Genomic DNA, 18,494 nt, shown 5'->3' with positions numbered 1-18,494 from the left:
AGACCAGCTAACTCACCTTCATATTCTAATGCCATCAACTATTCTCCGACCATTGATTGTACACAAATTGTTCACATATTTACCAGAATACTAGATACTCCCAGTAACTCTCCTCGTCACAAGTCAGATCATAATGTATTGCTGACTTCTCCATTAGGTTAACTATCATGCAGTCACTATCATCCATGTATTATATTTCTCATTCATGTGTTATAACATTATAACTGCCAATTGGGATGAACATTGATTTCTGTGACTTATTTCCTTGTCTAGATTATCAGTCCTCTGATCCAAATATATGCACTGAACCTAGTAATTCTTATTGGAACGAAAACATTTGAGAAGTGTTAAGTTTATGAATGTTCCATTCACAAAAGGTTACAAACTGAACTACAATGCAGGAAATTATGACCATCTGTGGAGTGTGCTGAGTTCTTCTCCATGGTATCAATTGTTGTGTGGGAAGAATATCGACAGTGCATGGGAAGCATTTAAAAAATACTTAAAGGAAGCAGCATTGAAATGTGTCCCTAGAGTTCAAGGAATAAATAGGATAGGAGTGAAATGAATGTGTAATCTTATTAAGCAAGAAATTCATAAGAAAAGGATGATTGGAAGGAATACTGTGTGCATAAGGATGATGTCAGTTATGAAAATTGAAAGGAGGAGACCAATAGCCACAACTGTTGTATGTAAAGTTAAGTCTGATTATGAAAAGAAACTGGCTCTGTAAGCTAAAGATAACTCCAAAGAATTCTATTGTTATGCTGTAAGTAAAAGAAAGAATGACTATAAAAGAATAACTACTGAAGCAGATGATGTGAGAGTGACAGATGCCGAAGAGATTGTTCTAATGAGTGTCCATTTTACTAAAAGCTATCAACCTGATGTATGCAACATTTCACTCACTGCTACTTCCTCACATCTTGAAGAAACTCAGGTGTATGAGGAGGAGATACTAGAACTGTTGCCCACACCGAATATGAATTCTGCAATAGCGACTGATGGGATATCAGCACAGATGCTAAAAGTGCATTTATCTGAAATGACTGTTCTTTTCACCAGGCTATATAATTTGAGTCTCAGAACAGGGAAGAGTCTACAAGACTGGAAAGAATGTATGGTAATCCCATTCCACAAAGGCAGTGCAAATACTGATGAATTTGACGTATCAGTATCTCTGGAGTCGTGAAGATTTTGGAAAAATTGACTAGGGCTTGCATTCAGAAATGTTTTCACAGAGAAGTTATACAATGAACAGCATAGATTTACTAAGGGAAGGTCATGTTCAAACAACTTACTCGCATTCTATAATAATGTTACCATTGAATTAGACAAGGGGAAAGGATGCACCATGATAAGGATTTTGACAGAATACAGCATGGAAGACTGTTGTATAAATTGGAGAATATGGGATTAGATTATAAAATATTGGCATGATAAGAGGATGGCTGATTGACAAATATCAAAAATTGGTATATGGGGGGGGGGGGATATGAGTCTGCATGATTTAAGGTAACCAGTTGTATAATACCACAATGATCAGTGCTTGGTCCACTGTTATTCAATCTGTACATTAATGACATTGGGAAATATTTGACATGCGACATACAGCTATTTTCTGATGATGATGCAAAGATTGGTAAGGTAATCAGGAAACATGCCTAATATACAGTACTTGATGCTTGCAGAATCATTTGAATAAGCTTGAATTGTGGGCATGTGAAAATGGCTACCACTATGAGTTCAATGTTAGTAATGTAACGTTATGTATTTTGGTGATGAGAAATCCAGTGTCGTATTAGATTGGTGGGATTATGCTACTAGAAACTGATCAGGCTAAGGATCTTTGAGTTTTAGTAGATAGGAAGTTTAAGTTCAAAGGTCATATATAGCAAAGATTGCAAATACAACTCAGAGGATAATTGCAATGCTGAAACGAAACTTGAATATAAAGATAAGGAAGTCATTTTGCCTCTTTACAAGGCCTTAATAAGATCTCATTTGGACTATTGAACTCAGGTCTGGTCTCCTGTTTTCTGTGATGATTCTGATACAGTGGACAGAGTTGTACATGAGTGTGTTAAAAATGATATCATGATTGAGACTTACAAACTTCTGAAAGGATCGTACAGGATTTCTGTAAATGGAATTTTTCATTTTATGGAATGTGGGAAAAGAACAAGAGGGCATCCTTGGAAGTTGAGAATGAATGCCATGAAGAAAGTGTGTGAACTAGATATTTCTTTCATAGAGTGGTATGTGATTGGAATGGATTGCCATTGGAGATGTTGTGTGTGCAAGTAATGCACATGAATTTAAGAACAAGTATGGAAGCAGATGTGGGTGGTATGTGGCCTTTCTCGATGAGTCTCTCACTCCCTGAAGGTCTCTATAAATATAAATCCAAGTATCAACTTATTAGAATATATCCTGCCTATGATAATGTTATTTTCGACCACTGAATATTATACGATGAAACATATAAACTGGGTTTTAATTGATCGGAGATTTTTTACAGAGATATAGCCTACTAGTTTCGCCAAATTGACTGTTGGCTTCATTGGGCATACCAAAAGCAACAAAACAGCTTAAAAAAGAACAGAAACAAGCTAAAGCATCAGGTTAAAACATAACCAAATGCTAAATATTATCAAAATTCAAATGAAACATTACACCAAATGCATGAGGCGTGTATGTTAGCAGTCATTGTTATACAGGTGCGTTCTATAATTGGCTGCAAAGTTGAACTCCGATGTCTTGAGTGATCTTATGAGTGTTTTCATATGTCGCCAAGGATCATCCCTTGGTTTCTGTTAAGGCTGCCTCTTGAACGGATCACTACTGCAGCTTCTTTGATGTTGTGGGTATGAAGGTCTTCTTCTAAGTACGGCATAGTACTTTTATCCCATTCATTGTTGTGATTGGTATTAGAAAAATGGAGAGCTAAACCGGAATTGTCTTCTCTGTTGTTGTTAACGTTCACAACATCAAAGAAGCTGCAGTAGTGATCGGTTCAAGAGGCAGCCTTAGTCACATATGGAAAACACTCATAAGATCACTCAACATTGGAGTTCAACTTTGCAGCCTTATAGAATGCACCTGTATAACAGTGACTGCTAAAATACACATGCATGAGGCGTGTATATTAGCAGTGACTGCTAATATACATGCCTCATGCATTTGGTGTAACATTTCATTTGAATTTTGATAATATTTAGCATTCAGTTACGTTTTAACCTGATACTTTAGCTTGTTTCTGTTCTGTTTTGTTCCTTTTGGTATGCCCAGACGAAGCCAACAGTCAACTGTCTATAGCTATCCAAACTTGCAAATGTGAAAGTGAACACTTACAGCTACAAGGCTACAACACGTCAGACATAATTTAAAATCATTAGGTTCATATATACCCTGTAGTAGTTTCCACTTTGTTAATTTTTGGTTGTTTCTTTCTCTTTTAGTTTTTCTTTTGTACACCTGAAGAAGTCTTATGTATAAAACAAAACATACCTGTTTATTGCCTTACAACCAGTTACTTTATTTAGCAGTGTATTAGCAAAGTTTACATATTGTGTACGTGTGTGTGTGTATTAGATGTATATATGATTATATACATCTAATCCACACACCTTCATATATCTAATTATATATATATATATATATATATATATATATATATATGATTAGATTTGATATCAGCTTGGGTTTTGCAAGAAAAAGGTTTAAGTCTCAGCTCTGGTGGAGTTCCAAGAGAGTGAAAAGATGGCAAAATTTTTCCCTTGCATAAAGGAGGGGTCAGAGATGCCTTTAATATGTGATATAGGTGTCTCTCAGGCTTCTTCTTGTCTGGGTTGCTTATATAGAAGATATAATTAACCACTCTTCTATAGAAGAGTGGTTAATTATCTTTTGAGTTATTCTTGGATTATATCCATTTAGTAAGGGTTGTTTCTTTGACAATTTCCAGTTCTTGTTTTAGAGATTCTTCAGAAGAGCAAATCTTAATACTAAGGATTTTATGATGCCATATTTTTGAGATGAATGGTGGACTGATGTATTATAAATATAATGACCTGAAAAAGAAGTGAATATAATCCTAGAATAACTCAAGATAATTAATCACTTTCCTATACAGCAACCCAAGAAGGAGCCTACAGGACACCTATGCAGTATATTCAAGGCATCTCTGAACGTGTGGCAAAAATTATGAAGAAATTATCAACTCATTGCTACCTATAAACCCATCAACCAAATTCATAGCCTGCTACTTTCTGCAAAAGACAAACTCTCACCATTGATACTACCTGGCATATATCAAGTGCCATGTTTGTGCAACTTGTTTTACTATGGACAAACAGGGAAATCTGTAAATAAACATATCTCTGACCATCAAGACCACATTTGACTAATCAAATCTCACAAATCTGACCTGGCACAACATGAAATTGCAAACATTAGCCACAGGATCCAATGGGAAAACACCCATTGGTTAGCTAATTTCCTGACAGATGAATACCAAGTGATATAGCACTTTGGATAATGCACTGCCTTCCCATAATGTACTGTTAGCACTTTTTCACATTTTATTCACAGCTTATTCACATTTCATAATAAAATGACAACAGAATTGGATAAAAATAATGGCTGTACCATGATATTGCTTGACTTTGCCAACACATGTCAGACCTTTCATGTGGCATTTGACAGAATACCACATAGAAAAGTATTACAGAAAGAAACTGGAGACAGACACCAGTTTCTGTAATGGTGGAGTGAAATCTAGGCAAATGATGGTGACTAGTGGAGTACCTCAGGATTTGGTACTAGGGCCACTACTATTTAATTTTTATATCAGTGACAGAGGAAAAGATTTAAGAGCAGATATTCGGTTGTTTACTGATGAGGCAAAGCTGGGGAGGGCAATAGTTGATAAAGGTGATGTAGATATCCTGCAGGATGATTTAAATAAATTGGCATTGTGGGCAAAGGATTAACAGTCATTATGACTGTTAATCTTGCAAAGTGTAAGGTTTCACTTCAGGTTGAAAACATTGCATATGGTTTATCATATTGATGGTATTGGATTGCAGGAAATTGATGAGGCTAAGGACGTGGGGATAATAGTGGACAGAGTTGAAGTTCAGAGGGCATATTGCAAAAGTTGGTAAAGTAGCTCAGTGAATTACTTGGATGTTGAAAAATGCACTAACAAGTAAAGATAAAGAAGTTGTTATCCCTCTCTATAAGGCCATGATTCGGCCACATCTTGACTACTGCGTACAGATTTGGTCACCTGCAGGCCTGTTCCGTACCAGGGTGCAATGAACCTAGGCGTCACAATTTAGATGTGGTATAATCGAACACAATGATAAAAAATAGGGATAAATAATACACTAAACTGTTTGTGCATATTTGTCACCTTCGAATGCGAGAGATTTCAGTGAGGGGGCTAAGTCGCTGGTTAGTTAAATAAATGGTATGAGTTTCAACACAACTTACTTTAATCACTGCTCTCAGCACACTGAATAAACATTCTAGGAGTAAAATAGAGAATGTGCAGTGGGTGCATGTAATAATGGCTGCATACAATAAATAATAAGAATGGTAATATAAATATACAAAAACATAAAGTAATTAACACTGAACAAAAAATAAATATTTTATGCTTAATACATAATGGAATCTCTTGTTTTCGTAATGAAAGTAAACATACTGGACATTTATTCCAAATTACTTGAGTAAGCTTCTTCCACATTTTTTCGTCTTACTTAACCTAGAGTGTAGTGTTTCTCGAAAATAATTAATAATATACATAATCAATTGTGTGCTCATAGTACAGAGTTGATGATTTTTAGTTAATATCTATGTTAGTATTAAAGAAGGTAAGTTTTAATATTAATTTGCTAATTTTCTTTCTACACTGTGCAGTAAAAGCAGATATGCAATCTTAAACTCCCTTAAAAGTTGTTTTTCTTTTTACAGTACAAATTTAAAGGAGTTTAACTTTTGTGTTTAATTGAAATAAAATTTTTTAAATTAACGAAAGATTTGAACTATTGAAATTACGTAACAATAATTTTGGCTTTCTTTGTGACATCCCCAGTTTATCAAACATTCTGAAAGAAACAAGAATGAAATATTGTCTAGATCTACAAAATAAATTATCTAATGACACCAGAAAAGAAACTGATATAAATGCCCTAGATTTATGCAATGAATTAGATACTATTAAAGATTATTTAAAACCACAAATGACATGTTTAGATATTTTGCAATTTATATTTGAAAATAATTTAACAACGTTATTTCCAAATTTGGTAATAGATTTACATGTTTTTTTAACAATACCTTTAACAGTTGCTTCTGGAGTAAGATCCTTTTCAAAATTAAAATTAATAAAAGATCACTTAAGATCGAGTATGTCACAAGAAAGATTAAAAAAATTTATCCATATTAAGTATAGAAAATGAAATATGTAGCAATTTAGAAGATACCATAAAATATTTTTCTGTAATGAAAGCCAGAAGAACATCTCAGTTTTCTTGAGTATTCTGCAATTTAGCAGGTTCTTCTCTTATTAGCAAAAACTTTCCTTCCACTCTCTTCTGTTCTAAACCTTCTCTTTTAAAGTTATGTACCTGAATCCATTCAGCATGTCATCTAGCATTGTTTTCCTTACTCTTCCTCTGGGTCTGTATCCGTCTATTTTTCCTTCGATGGCTCTGATGATTCCATTCCCTCTCACAATATGTCCGATCCAGTTTTCCTTTCTTCTTTTTATCCTCCTTAACAGACTTCTTTCTTCTTCTACTCTTTTTAAGACCTCTTCATTAGTTATTTTATCTGTCTGTTTGATTTTTTCCATCCTTCTCCAAATCCACATCTCAAAGCTTTCCAAAAAAATTTTAATTTCTTCTTTCTTCAATGTCCAAGTTTCAGCTGCATAGAGGACAACACTCCATACATGACATTTTATTAGTCTTTTCTTTAGGGTTCTATCCATTTTCATCATCATCACGAACCATGGGTTCACTGCCCGTTGATGTCTGATGCCTGTTTTACTATCTTCTTCCACCTTTCTTTGTCCAGTGCACAGTGTCACAGTTTTTGTACACCCATTCTACACCAGTCTTTTATATCGTCTATCCATTCTCTGTATGGTCTACCTCCTCTGTTTAAACCATCCAAAATACCAAATATAAATGTCTTTATCTTTTGGTCCTCACTCATTCTATAGATGTGTCCAAATAATTGCAGCTTCTGTTTTATAATCTTCTGCATTAGATTCTGTTTTGGTTGTATCTTCTGATAGAGCTCTTCATTGGTGATTTTCTGTACCCATCCTATTCTTAGAATCTTCCTGTAACAAGTTCTTTCAAATGCCAAAATTTTTTTTCTTGATTCCTTATTTATTACCCACGTTTCAGATCCGTACAGTACACCGCTGAAGATGCATGTTTCCAGTACTCTTAGTTTTGTTTGCAGACTGATCACTTTACTTTTCCAGATGTTATCCATGACCTTCAGATTTGTGCTTCCCTTTGCAATCCTGATCTTTATTTCTTTTTTACAGTCCAAGTCATATGTCAGTTTACTTCCCAAATATGTGAATTGTTCTACATTTTCTATATCAGTTCCATCCACTTGTATCTTTTGTTTCATGTTCTTCTCACCAAATACCATTGTCTTTGTTTTTTCCAAGTTCATAACACCTCCAAATCTCTCCCCTTCTTCATTTAACGGTTTCAGTGTTTTTTGTAGTTCTCTTTCGTCTTCTTCAGTAATAACAATGTCATTTGCAAATCTCAGATTGTTAATTCTCATTCCGTGTACAGATATTCCTTTGGCATCTTCCTTCAATTTGTCCATTGCTCTTTCTAAATGTGCGATGAAAATGCTTGGTGATATTGGGTCTCCGTGTCTAGTACCTCTACTTGTTTTAAACCATTTCCCCAAATCATCACCTATTCTAACTGCTGCAACTGCATTCTGATAAACATCTTTTAATATAGCTATTCGTTTTTTATCAATTCCATAGGATTCCAGAACTGCTAATGTCACTTTCTTCAAATGCTTTCCGAAAATCAACAAAGCAAGTATATATGTTTTTGTTTTTTCTCCTAGCTTTCTGCTATTAACCTCATCATCAAAATCTGTTGAATTGTAGTGCTATCCTTCCTAAATCCTGCTTGCTCGTCTTCAAGGCATGCTTCCAATTGTGTTCTCAATCTTTCTGTCAATATGATCATCATCACTTTACCAAGGTGACTTATCAAGGCAATTGTTCTATAATTTTTATACTCTAGCTTATTTCCTTTCTTGTATAATGTTACTAATATTGATTTCACCCACTCCTCTGGCATTTTCCCTTCTTTCCATACCATATTACATAGCTGGTGCATTGTATGACTTTTTAATATGTCAGTCAGCCATCTTCTTATACGTGCCAATTGTTTATAATACAATCCCATATTCTCCAATTTATGCAACAGTTCCATGCTGCATTCTGTCAAAAGCCTTTGCAGAATTCGAAGGTATCATGGCGTATCTATGCCATCAATGCCATCCACTATAGGATAATGGCACATTTCTTTATGTATTTTTGGGAGTCCGTAAATACAGGGGGGGGGGGGTAGAGTTAAACGGCTTTAATCTGTTGGTAACTTCTACAGGCCAAGAAGTGATCTTCTTGAGGAGTCTGTGAAGTTTTCTAATTTGTGAGTTGGTGGGATTGTATTCGATTAGGAGGTAAGTAGCCCGATCTAATAGAAGAGCATTAAGCTTACCTGTGTAGTCCTTTTGGTTAAGTACTACAGTTGCATTTCCCTTATCCGCTTTGGTGATAACTAATTCTTTATTATTCCTCATTTCCTGTAGAGCTTTATATTCCTTGTTGGATATGTTGGTTTTTGGTGGTCTTGCTTTGGAGATGACACAAGCTACATCCAGTCTTACACTGCTGGCGATTTGATGTGGAAGGTGGCGGATTCCGTGTTTGATTTGGATCATAATATCCTCACTAGGTATTTTTCTGGGAGCAGTGGCGAAGTTGTGGCCATGTGAAAGCGCGTTGAATGCTTCAGGCTTTAGGGTGACTGAAGAAAGGTTGATTACGGTGTTGGTAGCAAGTTTTGGATTGACGGTAGAGTTCTTTTTAATTTTTTGAATTTTTTCATCTGTCGGCCTCGTATTTTTTCAAATTCTTTGTCTGCAGCGGTACACGAGATGTCATGTAAAATTGACCAAAGTTCGTGATTTAAAGTGCACGAAAGCTCATCTTCAAAGGTACGAATAGCTTCATTAATGTCCTCTAAGAAATTTAATTTATATTCGTATCTACGTTGTTCAATTCCTTAAGTGATTTAGTAATATATCTGATCATTTGGTGATTATTAATGTTGGATTCCATCAAGGAAGATTTGTATCTACAAGTTGATACAAATGACTAGATTTTCATTATATGCTTCTTGAAAAATGTTCTGAATTTGGAATTGAAACACACCACTGCTTCATAGATTGTAGAGCTGTATATGATAGCATAGATAGATCTAATTTATTTATTGCAATGAAGGAACTACATATACCTCAGAAGCTTATTGCCTTAGTTAAATTTACATTGAGAAACACTCGATTCAGATTAAAATTCAGAACATTTTGTCCAATCCAATACATATAAAAAAAAGGTGTTTGACATGCAATTCCTTAGCTTGCTTATTGTTTAATATAGTGCTTGAAATGGTTTTCAGAGATGCTGGTATTAATATAAGGAGAGCTATCTTCTACAAGTTGATACAAATTCTGGCATATGCAATTGATATCGATGTTATAGAAAGGACACAAAAAAAAAACAATGAAAGAAACTTTTAACAGTTTAGAAGCAAAGAAGATGCACCTGTAGATTAACCAAGAAAAAACAAAATATATGCCACTAACAAGAAAACTTGTGATGATCCTTCTCAAATTGAAATCGGTTCCTATAAATTTGAAACTATATATAGCATTACATACTTGGGATCAGAAGTTAATTGTAAAAACGATAAGTGTTGAGATTCAGGGTTGCATTCTTTCCATGAGTAGACGTCTATATGGATTTAGGAAACACTTAGTCACATTTGATCTCAAGAAAAACAAAAATAACGATGTGCAAAGTGCTTATAAGACAAGTATTAACTTATTCCTCTGGGTATTATCAAGGGCAGATGAAAGATTGTTAGGTCTGTTTGAAAGAAAGTTTCCCAGACATATTTTTAGAGCAGTACAAGAGCATGGGATGTGGAGAAAAAGATACAATTATGATTGTACGGATTGTTTAATAAGCCAGACATTAAGTACATTAATTAAAATCAATTAAGTTGGACAGGGCATATTATATGCATCGATAATAATAGAGTTAGGAAGATATTCAAATCTAGGCCAAGGAAAAAGGAAAATTGGAAGACCTAAATTGAGATGGAAAGATTGAGTGATCCAGGATATTAAGACTCTAGGAGTTAAAAACTGGAGAAACTAAGCAGTGAATAGGGGAGGCTAGCAGAAGTTTCTGAAAAAAAAAGGCCATGCCAGGGCTGACATAGGGCTGCTGAGCCAGTGATGATGATGTAGCCATTACTGTTATCTTGATTTTGTTATGCTTTTCTTGATCACCTGTGATGAGAAGATTTTTTTTTTCATCCAATCAAAATGAGGATGACTGCTAAATAGTGGAAAGATTTTTATGTGTGTGTGTGTGTGTGCGTGCGTGCAAAATCAATCATATGACCTGTGTTTACATGACATTTGCAGACATAAAACATTGATTTCAGTTGCCTTACTAATTATGTGTAACTCATTAATATTAACGATCATTGATATTTAGCAATTGAAAGAACAGTTTGAGTAAGTATTTTTTCAAATTATTTATTATTTTTCAAAATAAATGCATTGAAAATGATGCTATTCATTAGGCAGGATTGGAATCTACTGCATTGGTGAGATTGAGTATTGCTCTGTTGGCAAGGAAATAGAATCCATACTTCCAGTTTTGTAGCTTTGGAGTTTAAAGCCAAATTGTGCTTCTAAATTATACTGCACTTATATTTGTTTGTCTCATCATGTCTGATGAAACATGATATCTTCTATAATATTAGTAATTCCTAATATATGTTGTGATGACTAGAAATATCCAGAGTATATTTAGTATGTGGATGAAGAAGACTAAACACTTTGCATTTAAGATGTAATGATCACTATATCATTTATAAACTTTACTGCTATCAGTAAGTGATACCATGTGAATTTTTTAGGCCATTTGGACTATGTTATGAACTACTTACCGTGCATACAATACAGAAATATTTTATGCCTGTTGTGGAAACGGTGCCAGCTTTTTTAGAAAATTTAACAGATGATGAATTAAAAAAGGATGCCAAGAACGAAGTGAAGAATGATGCTCTATCTGGCTTAGTAAAGGGCCTTAGGTACCTTGCTTCCAGAGTGCCAAATCAGGAAGAAACAGTTAAAAAATTGGAAATGTTTCGGTTAAAGATGATTTTAAGGTAAGTTCTAACAATGTCATTGTCTGCTTATTCTTACTTTTCATGAATATCTTTTCATTGATTTGAATAAAAATATTAAAATTATTCATAGCATTTGCAGAAGATAAGAATATGATGTAAGATTTGTATGCCTCATACTGTCAGCTGGGATAGTGCATTATAGCAAAATGTACCATTGTGAATTTCTTGTAGGTTTGCAGTGGTGGTGCTGCAGATTTATTGGCTGTATGTTATACTTGACAGAAAATTTTAATTTCAAGAGATTCTAATTTTCATCCTTTTTAAGTATAAGCAAATAAAAGTCTTTGTGAAATATCTTCACAACTATGCTACTTGTATTCAGAGAGTAGCTGCCTTCATATCAGCCGTTCTTTTGTAAACCATAGTGCATAGCTCACTCTCTTCTCAAGCATTTATAATGCTATACATCATTATGGTAAGAGCTTTTGCCATGACTATACATATCATTGGTGCTTTGGATAGCATCTCTTATCCACTCGCCTAAAAATGCTGTTTATCATTGAATAATCTGATGAGATCTCAATAAAGGTCGAAATCCATCTGGGTAGTGGCCCTCCCCATAATGCATAGCATTACACTTCTTCTTAAGGATATGTGCTTTGCATTTGGGATACTAAGTCAATTGATGTGAAGTCGTCAGTTTCTATATACAAATAGCTGAGTTGTGAAGCATTTCATGCCTCTGTAAGAAAGACATCAGAAGAATCTTGAATAACTTGGATACTACAAATGCAGCTGGTCCACTAACACCTGTTCTCTATCATTTATTCACTAAACTGTACTCAGCTGGCACGCTCTCTTCAGCATTGAAGAAAGTTCATATACAACCAATTCACAAAAAAGGAAATAAATGTTTACCATCAAGGCTGTTGGTAAACATTTACCTATTGCTCTTGTATCAGTTTTGTCTCAAGTAATGGAAAAGGTTATGTGTGTCAGCTTCTTCAACACCTTGAGAACTACTATATAATTAGTGACTACCAGTATGGATTTTGCCACTCTAGATCCACAGGAGATCTCTTGGCCTATGTCACTCACATTTAGACTTACTCCATGGAAAGGTTTAGAGAAACCTGTTCCGTTTCTCTGGACATCACCAAGGCTTTTGATAGGGTCTGGCATTGAGGGCTTCTCAACAAGTTACCATCATTTGGACTGCCTTTTTTGTCCTTATGTAAATGGATCAACAGTTTTCTCTCAGATCAATCTCTATGTTGAAATGTGTAATGGTGGATGATGTTCTCTGCTCAGACTTTTCTGTCACTGCTGGTGTCCATCAGGGCTCTGTCATTTCACTCACCTTCTTCCTGATTTATATTAATGACCTGCTCTCATTGACTGCCAACCCTATTCATAGGTTTGCTGATGGTAGCACACTCCAATCATCCTACTCATGTGACAGGCTTTGCAGTGCTCAAACATCTCGTGCTTCGAGATCATTTATAATAAATGCCTTTAACACTGATCTTCGCAGTATCCATGATTGAGGTGAAAGCAACCTTGTCAACTTCACTGCTTCCAAAATACAGTTTTGTTTGTTTCCCTTAAAAAAGACCTCAGATCCTCTCCACTTATTTTTGATGATGCTGAGCTCAATAGTCAAGACCAAACTCTCTTTTTGGACTGACTCTTACTCCAAACATTTCCTGACAAAATCATGTCACTTCAATAGCATCATCAGCTTCCAAAAAACTTGGCATCTTTTTCCAGTCAAGATGGTACTTCTCTACTGAACAGTTACTTTGTTCAAATCCAAAATCTGACCAACATTGGAATACTGCTCTCATGAATGGATTGCACACCTAAAACCTCCCTAAAAATTCTTGATGCTGTTCAGAAAAGGGAAGTCTGATTGATAAATGATACTTCACTTACAGACTCTCTCTTCAGCTACTATCCCATAGAAGATCAACTTATGCATTGCCTGTTCTATAGATGTTTCCATAGTCATTATTCACCAGAACTAGTATCCATTATGTCTCATATTTCTGTGTCTACAGGAATTTGTACTACAACTGCTCAGCATCCTTTTACTGTCAAACTGTACACTCACCGAATCTGCTATTCCCAGTCATCTTTCATTCCTTCCACCTCAGTTCTGTGAAACACTCTCCCTTATGAAAGATTTCCAAAGGACTATAATCTTCAACAGTTCAAGAAGAATATCAACAGATTTCTGTATTTCTGACTTTGCCTTCATAAGGTATCGGTTTGCTATAAGCTCTTCTGCCTTTTGTGTGTGGGTTTAAAAAAATAAACCCACACACAACCATGTGTGGTTCTGAACCACCATGATTACATATTAAAACTTGTTTTACTTAAAGATTGTTTAACCTGCCTTTCCTTAGATTATGACCTGAGCAATACACAGATCAAATCACTTCATAGGCTCCATAAAAAAAGTTGCTTCCTGGCCTGTGGTGCGTGACTGGAATGGATTGCCATTGGATGTTGTTAGTGCAAGCAGTGTGAATGAATTCAAGAATAAGTATGATAGCTGGTGCATGTAGTATATGGCCTCCCTTTATGAGTCCCTGACATCCTGAAGGATTCTTAATAATAATAATGTCCCATTGCAGATGACACTGATTCACCCATATACAAATTAGCCAAACATTTAGCCAGAGTGCTCTCCCAAATATTGGCAACACTCCTTCACACATGAAAATCTCAGCTCACTTTAAAGCCAGTATAGAAAACCCTCACTCTAACCCAGTGGCATAATGGTCAAGTTTGTCATCTCCTCTCTGTTTGCCAATATCCCACTTAGGAACAATTTAAACCTTATTCAAGCTGAATTTCTTCCCAATATCTAGCCCTGCTTAAGTTTGCCATGAACTCTGGCTAATTTGTTTGGTGAGGAAAATGCTACGAACTAGAGGGGAGAGTCCCCCCCTGCTAATTTTTCCATGGAAACCTTTGAAGAGAAAGATTCCCTTGCATTCTCCCTTTACAGAAAACACACACACACACACACACACACTAATAGATAATTCACCACCACCAGTTGCTTCCCCCCTTGCCAGTAGCATGGGATTATTAAAACCCTGTAGAACAGGACATAATATCTAAACAATATTGAACACCTTCCCTCCAGAACAGAGACTACATCCAGAACTATCACCATTCCATATATCTGAGGCACAGTTGAAAAACTAGTAAAAATCTTGAAAAAAAAAAAAATACAAACCTTTATAACCACTTACAAAACCATTTTAAAAATTGGCATCCTGTCTATCTACATCATTAAAGACTAGCCACGTTCCCTAGACTTGCCAGGTGTTTACCAGGTCCCTTGCAGTTGTATACTAACCTACTGTGGCCAAACAGGTAGGACAGCCAACTTCAGATTCACTGAACATAAGGATCTGTTTCCACCACTATAGCCACTCGAGACTTCCTGACCATGATTTGGACATCCACCACAGCATCTGCTGGAAGGCCCTGCTATGAGCAAATATGAGCCTCTTCCTTGAATCCACTGCAGCCTTAAGAAACTATCCAAACCTAAACAAATTTGGTTGCATGAAACTGCACCAAATTTGGAAAGTGCTCATCTTCCATGTACTTCAGCCCAACAGCCAAGGATACCCATTTTAACCCACTAAAGGCACTATTTAGGAATTTAAGTTAATTTTTGTTACCATTTTTCAGCCTCACATTACTCTGTATAGTTTCCTCCATGCACATATCACATTGTACTGTAATGATGGCCATTTGACTTTGCAGAAATATTTAGCTTATTGTAATTAATATTAAATTGTTATAATTTCCTTAAAAATATAGTTATGAATAGCCAGAATACAAGCCTTACCATCAGTTAGGTTTATAAAGTTTTTTTTAAAATCTGATTCTGCCATTGATTCAGTGTGTTTACTGTCCATCTTCAGTGCTCTCATGCATCTAATTTCTCATCTTTGGTGAAATGCTTTATATTTTAACTTGGTTTAAGATCAGAAATTGATTTGAATTCTCGTATATATTACATGTTTTGTGTTTTCTGTCTTATACCATGTAAGTTTATTCAAATCTAGCTTTGCTTATTCTACTATCTCTAACTGAATTTGCCATTTTTACTAAAAATTATGCCTAGATAGCTAAAATGTCTTATTTCTTTCACAGCTTATTATTGAGAAGGCAATTAAAATTTAACTGTTTCTTTCCATATTTCTTTTTTATTTTCATAGCATTTGTTTTTTGTTACTGGTTTCGGTACCTATAAATCAGTTGGAAAGAGAATGCCAAGTAGACCTCAAAAGAGGATATTAGATGAATAATGAGACTGGAATAGACCAGTACAATTTTATATCCGTAATTAGCGTTATGATGATGATTTTGATACCAAATTTTATTGGGTAGATACAGCGTACTATAATAGTGCAAAACAATAAGTTTATGTGATTGTAACTATCTCTTGACAGTTTCCTCAAAATAGTTATTAGTCTCTTATTTGACAATATTTCAGTATTATTGGATGATCTTATATTTTAATGTTTTCAGTCACTTTTAACTGCATCAGGCCACGTAGACCTTGGTTTTCTTCTGGATCTTTCTGCCATCATGACATCATACATGTTTTGCTAGCCTTTTCTCTTCGTTTATTTATACGTGACCAATACTACACTGGATTAGCTCTGCCCACACATTCCTCACTGCTAACAATGGCAGTAATACCGTCGTTTTCAATATTGTTCTGCTATTGATGCTATCCCATCTGAACATGCCATTGATTTTTCTCAGAACCTCATATCTGTTTTTCTAGTCTTTGATCAACTGCTGTATGTCTAACCCAGCTCTCAGATCCATAAGTTAAAATTGGTTTGAACACTGTCTTGTATGCAGCTAGTATTTTGACTGATTTCTTCCTTATTCCCTCTTAATTAATTTAACTAACTCCCCATCATACTGACTTTGTTTATTCTGTTGTATACTTCCATAATTAATTTGCACATTAAACACTCTGCTTAAATAGCTAAAATATTTTACTTATTCTCTATGTTCAGTTGATAATGTTGTCTTCCTATCCATGTTCTAGGCCATGTGGCCTGTTCCGGACTCAGCCCATCTTCTTCTTCTTCTTGGTAGTCCCCTATTCCATGTTCCTCTAGGATTATACGTTAAGATTATTATTATTATTTTTTTTTGGTAATCTTTCTCTTCATTCTTGCTATATAGTCTAATCAGTTTTTCCTGTATTTAATCATTGAGTCTGTTATGGGATTGATTTTGAGATTTTTAATTATTTCACTATTTCTTTTTTTATCTAATAGAGTGAGTTTTTCTATTTTCCTAAGGAATTTCATTTCTGCTGCCTGAGTTCTCTGTAGTATTTCTGTATATCAGTTGATAATGAAATTGATATTTTTAATGTTTCCTGATTATTTTCACATTTATTGTCTCTTTACTACTGATTTTCATGCTAAAACTTTTACAGCAGCAACTCAAATTAGTTAAAAAATCTTGAAGATTTATACTGGATTTATTTAGTAATATATCATCTAAATATCTGTAATTTTGATCAGGTTTAATGCTACTCTTTTCATAATGTGATCCATGTAGATGACATATAACAATAGGGATTGGTGTACATCTTTATCTTATCCCTAATTTTGCATCAGACTATCTACCTGTGACTTTTAATTCTAGCTGCTGAACACAACTTAACTATAGATACTACATATAAGAGCCTCTGTAGCTCAATTGTATAGACGAAGCCCTTTGATTGGAAAGACCTTGGTTCAATTCCTGCCCATAACATGAGGAGCCTTTATCAGGTCTTTTAACTAAAGGTGAGTTGACTGGTCTCATATGGAGGTGGAGGGGTTTTTTTTTCCTAGAAAAGGTTTTTCATCCCTCAAAACAGGCAAACTGATCCTGTGACGTGTACACACATAAATACTTAATGTAGGGCAAGGAAGGCAACGAGAAACCACTTTGTTCTGTGATCATTATTTCCTAGTAAAGTAGCATATTGCTATCCCACCAACCATAAGGTTGAGAAGAAGAAGAAGAAGAAACGTATGCTTTGAGTACTATTCCATTTACTCTGTATAACTGTAGCATTTTTAACAGCTTTTCTCTGGACACCACGTTACATGCATTTGTAAAAATAATCATAATTTACAATTGCTTTTGTATGTAGAATTCTTACTAGTTTTGGTTTCATAACCACATATGATTGGTACTTGGCATATGCCCATTTGTTATTGATTAGAAATTGAAGGGTATTTTAGATTACATTGTACTTACCAGAGATCTGATATTTAATAATTTCAGTGGTATTTATTCAAATTACAGAATTTGTTGTTTGATTTAAATCACAGTAATAGTTATTTGTTATAAAGACATTCTCATTTCACAGACAACAGTGTGGCAGCCATTATTAACTTCTTGCTTACCATGTAGTTGAACAATTGCACTTGTACAGTGAAGAGATTCATGAAAGATTGACAAGTGGACTTGGAGAGTATCATTATCTAAGTAACTGATAGATGGAAGAAAATTAACAACTAAGATGATTAAGAATGGATTTATTTTACAAATTTTTATGAGAATTGTAACTACAGAAATTGTAACATGTATCTGAAATGAATTTTTAAGTAAATTTGGATCTTCTGACTGGCAGATTAATACTGTAATTAAATGGACAGTACCAGAAAGGAGAAACTCAATAGACATTGTATTTTAACATTCAAAGGGGGGGGGGGGATGCTGAAAAGAAAATTTTCTTCTTTCTCAGTAACAAAGAAAAATTATTTTCACTGATAAAGAATTTTTGATTATACTTACGAATCTGAGTTTTTCTGAGTAGGACAATATTCTTGCTAAGTGTGGAAGAAGTTTATTAAATAGACATACATATTCACAAGAATAAATAATTTTTATTATTGCAAAATTAGTGAGAATAAGATGTATTATGCTAGATGAAGAATTACTGCA

General features: G+C 34.7%; 1 protein-coding gene across 4 annotated transcripts in view; it reads left to right on the top strand.

Moving 5' to 3' along the window:
- faf (ubiquitin carboxyl-terminal hydrolase-like faf) overlaps nucleotides 1-18,494 on the top strand; it is a 1,099,079-nt gene that overhangs the window by 152,768 nt on the left and 927,817 nt on the right. For all 4 annotated transcript variants that reach the window (XM_090401226.1, XM_090401227.1, XM_090401224.1 and 1 more), the window contains one exon: nucleotides 11,283-11,534. In XM_090401226.1, the coding sequence (XP_090257352.1) occupies nucleotides 11,283-11,534 (252 nt within the window). The remainder of the gene's footprint in view (nucleotides 1-11,282; nucleotides 11,535-18,494) is intronic.

This window comes from Typopeltis vanoorti, chromosome 12 (genome assembly GCF_054136105.1).
Source record: "Typopeltis vanoorti isolate ZY-2024b chromosome 12, IOZ_Tvanoo_1.0, whole genome shotgun sequence".
In the NCBI taxonomy this organism is placed as follows: Eukaryota; Metazoa; Arthropoda; class Arachnida; order Uropygi; family Thelyphonidae; genus Typopeltis; species Typopeltis vanoorti.
Note: the sequence above shows the minus strand (reverse complement) of the source record. Positions and strands in the feature narration are given on the sequence as shown.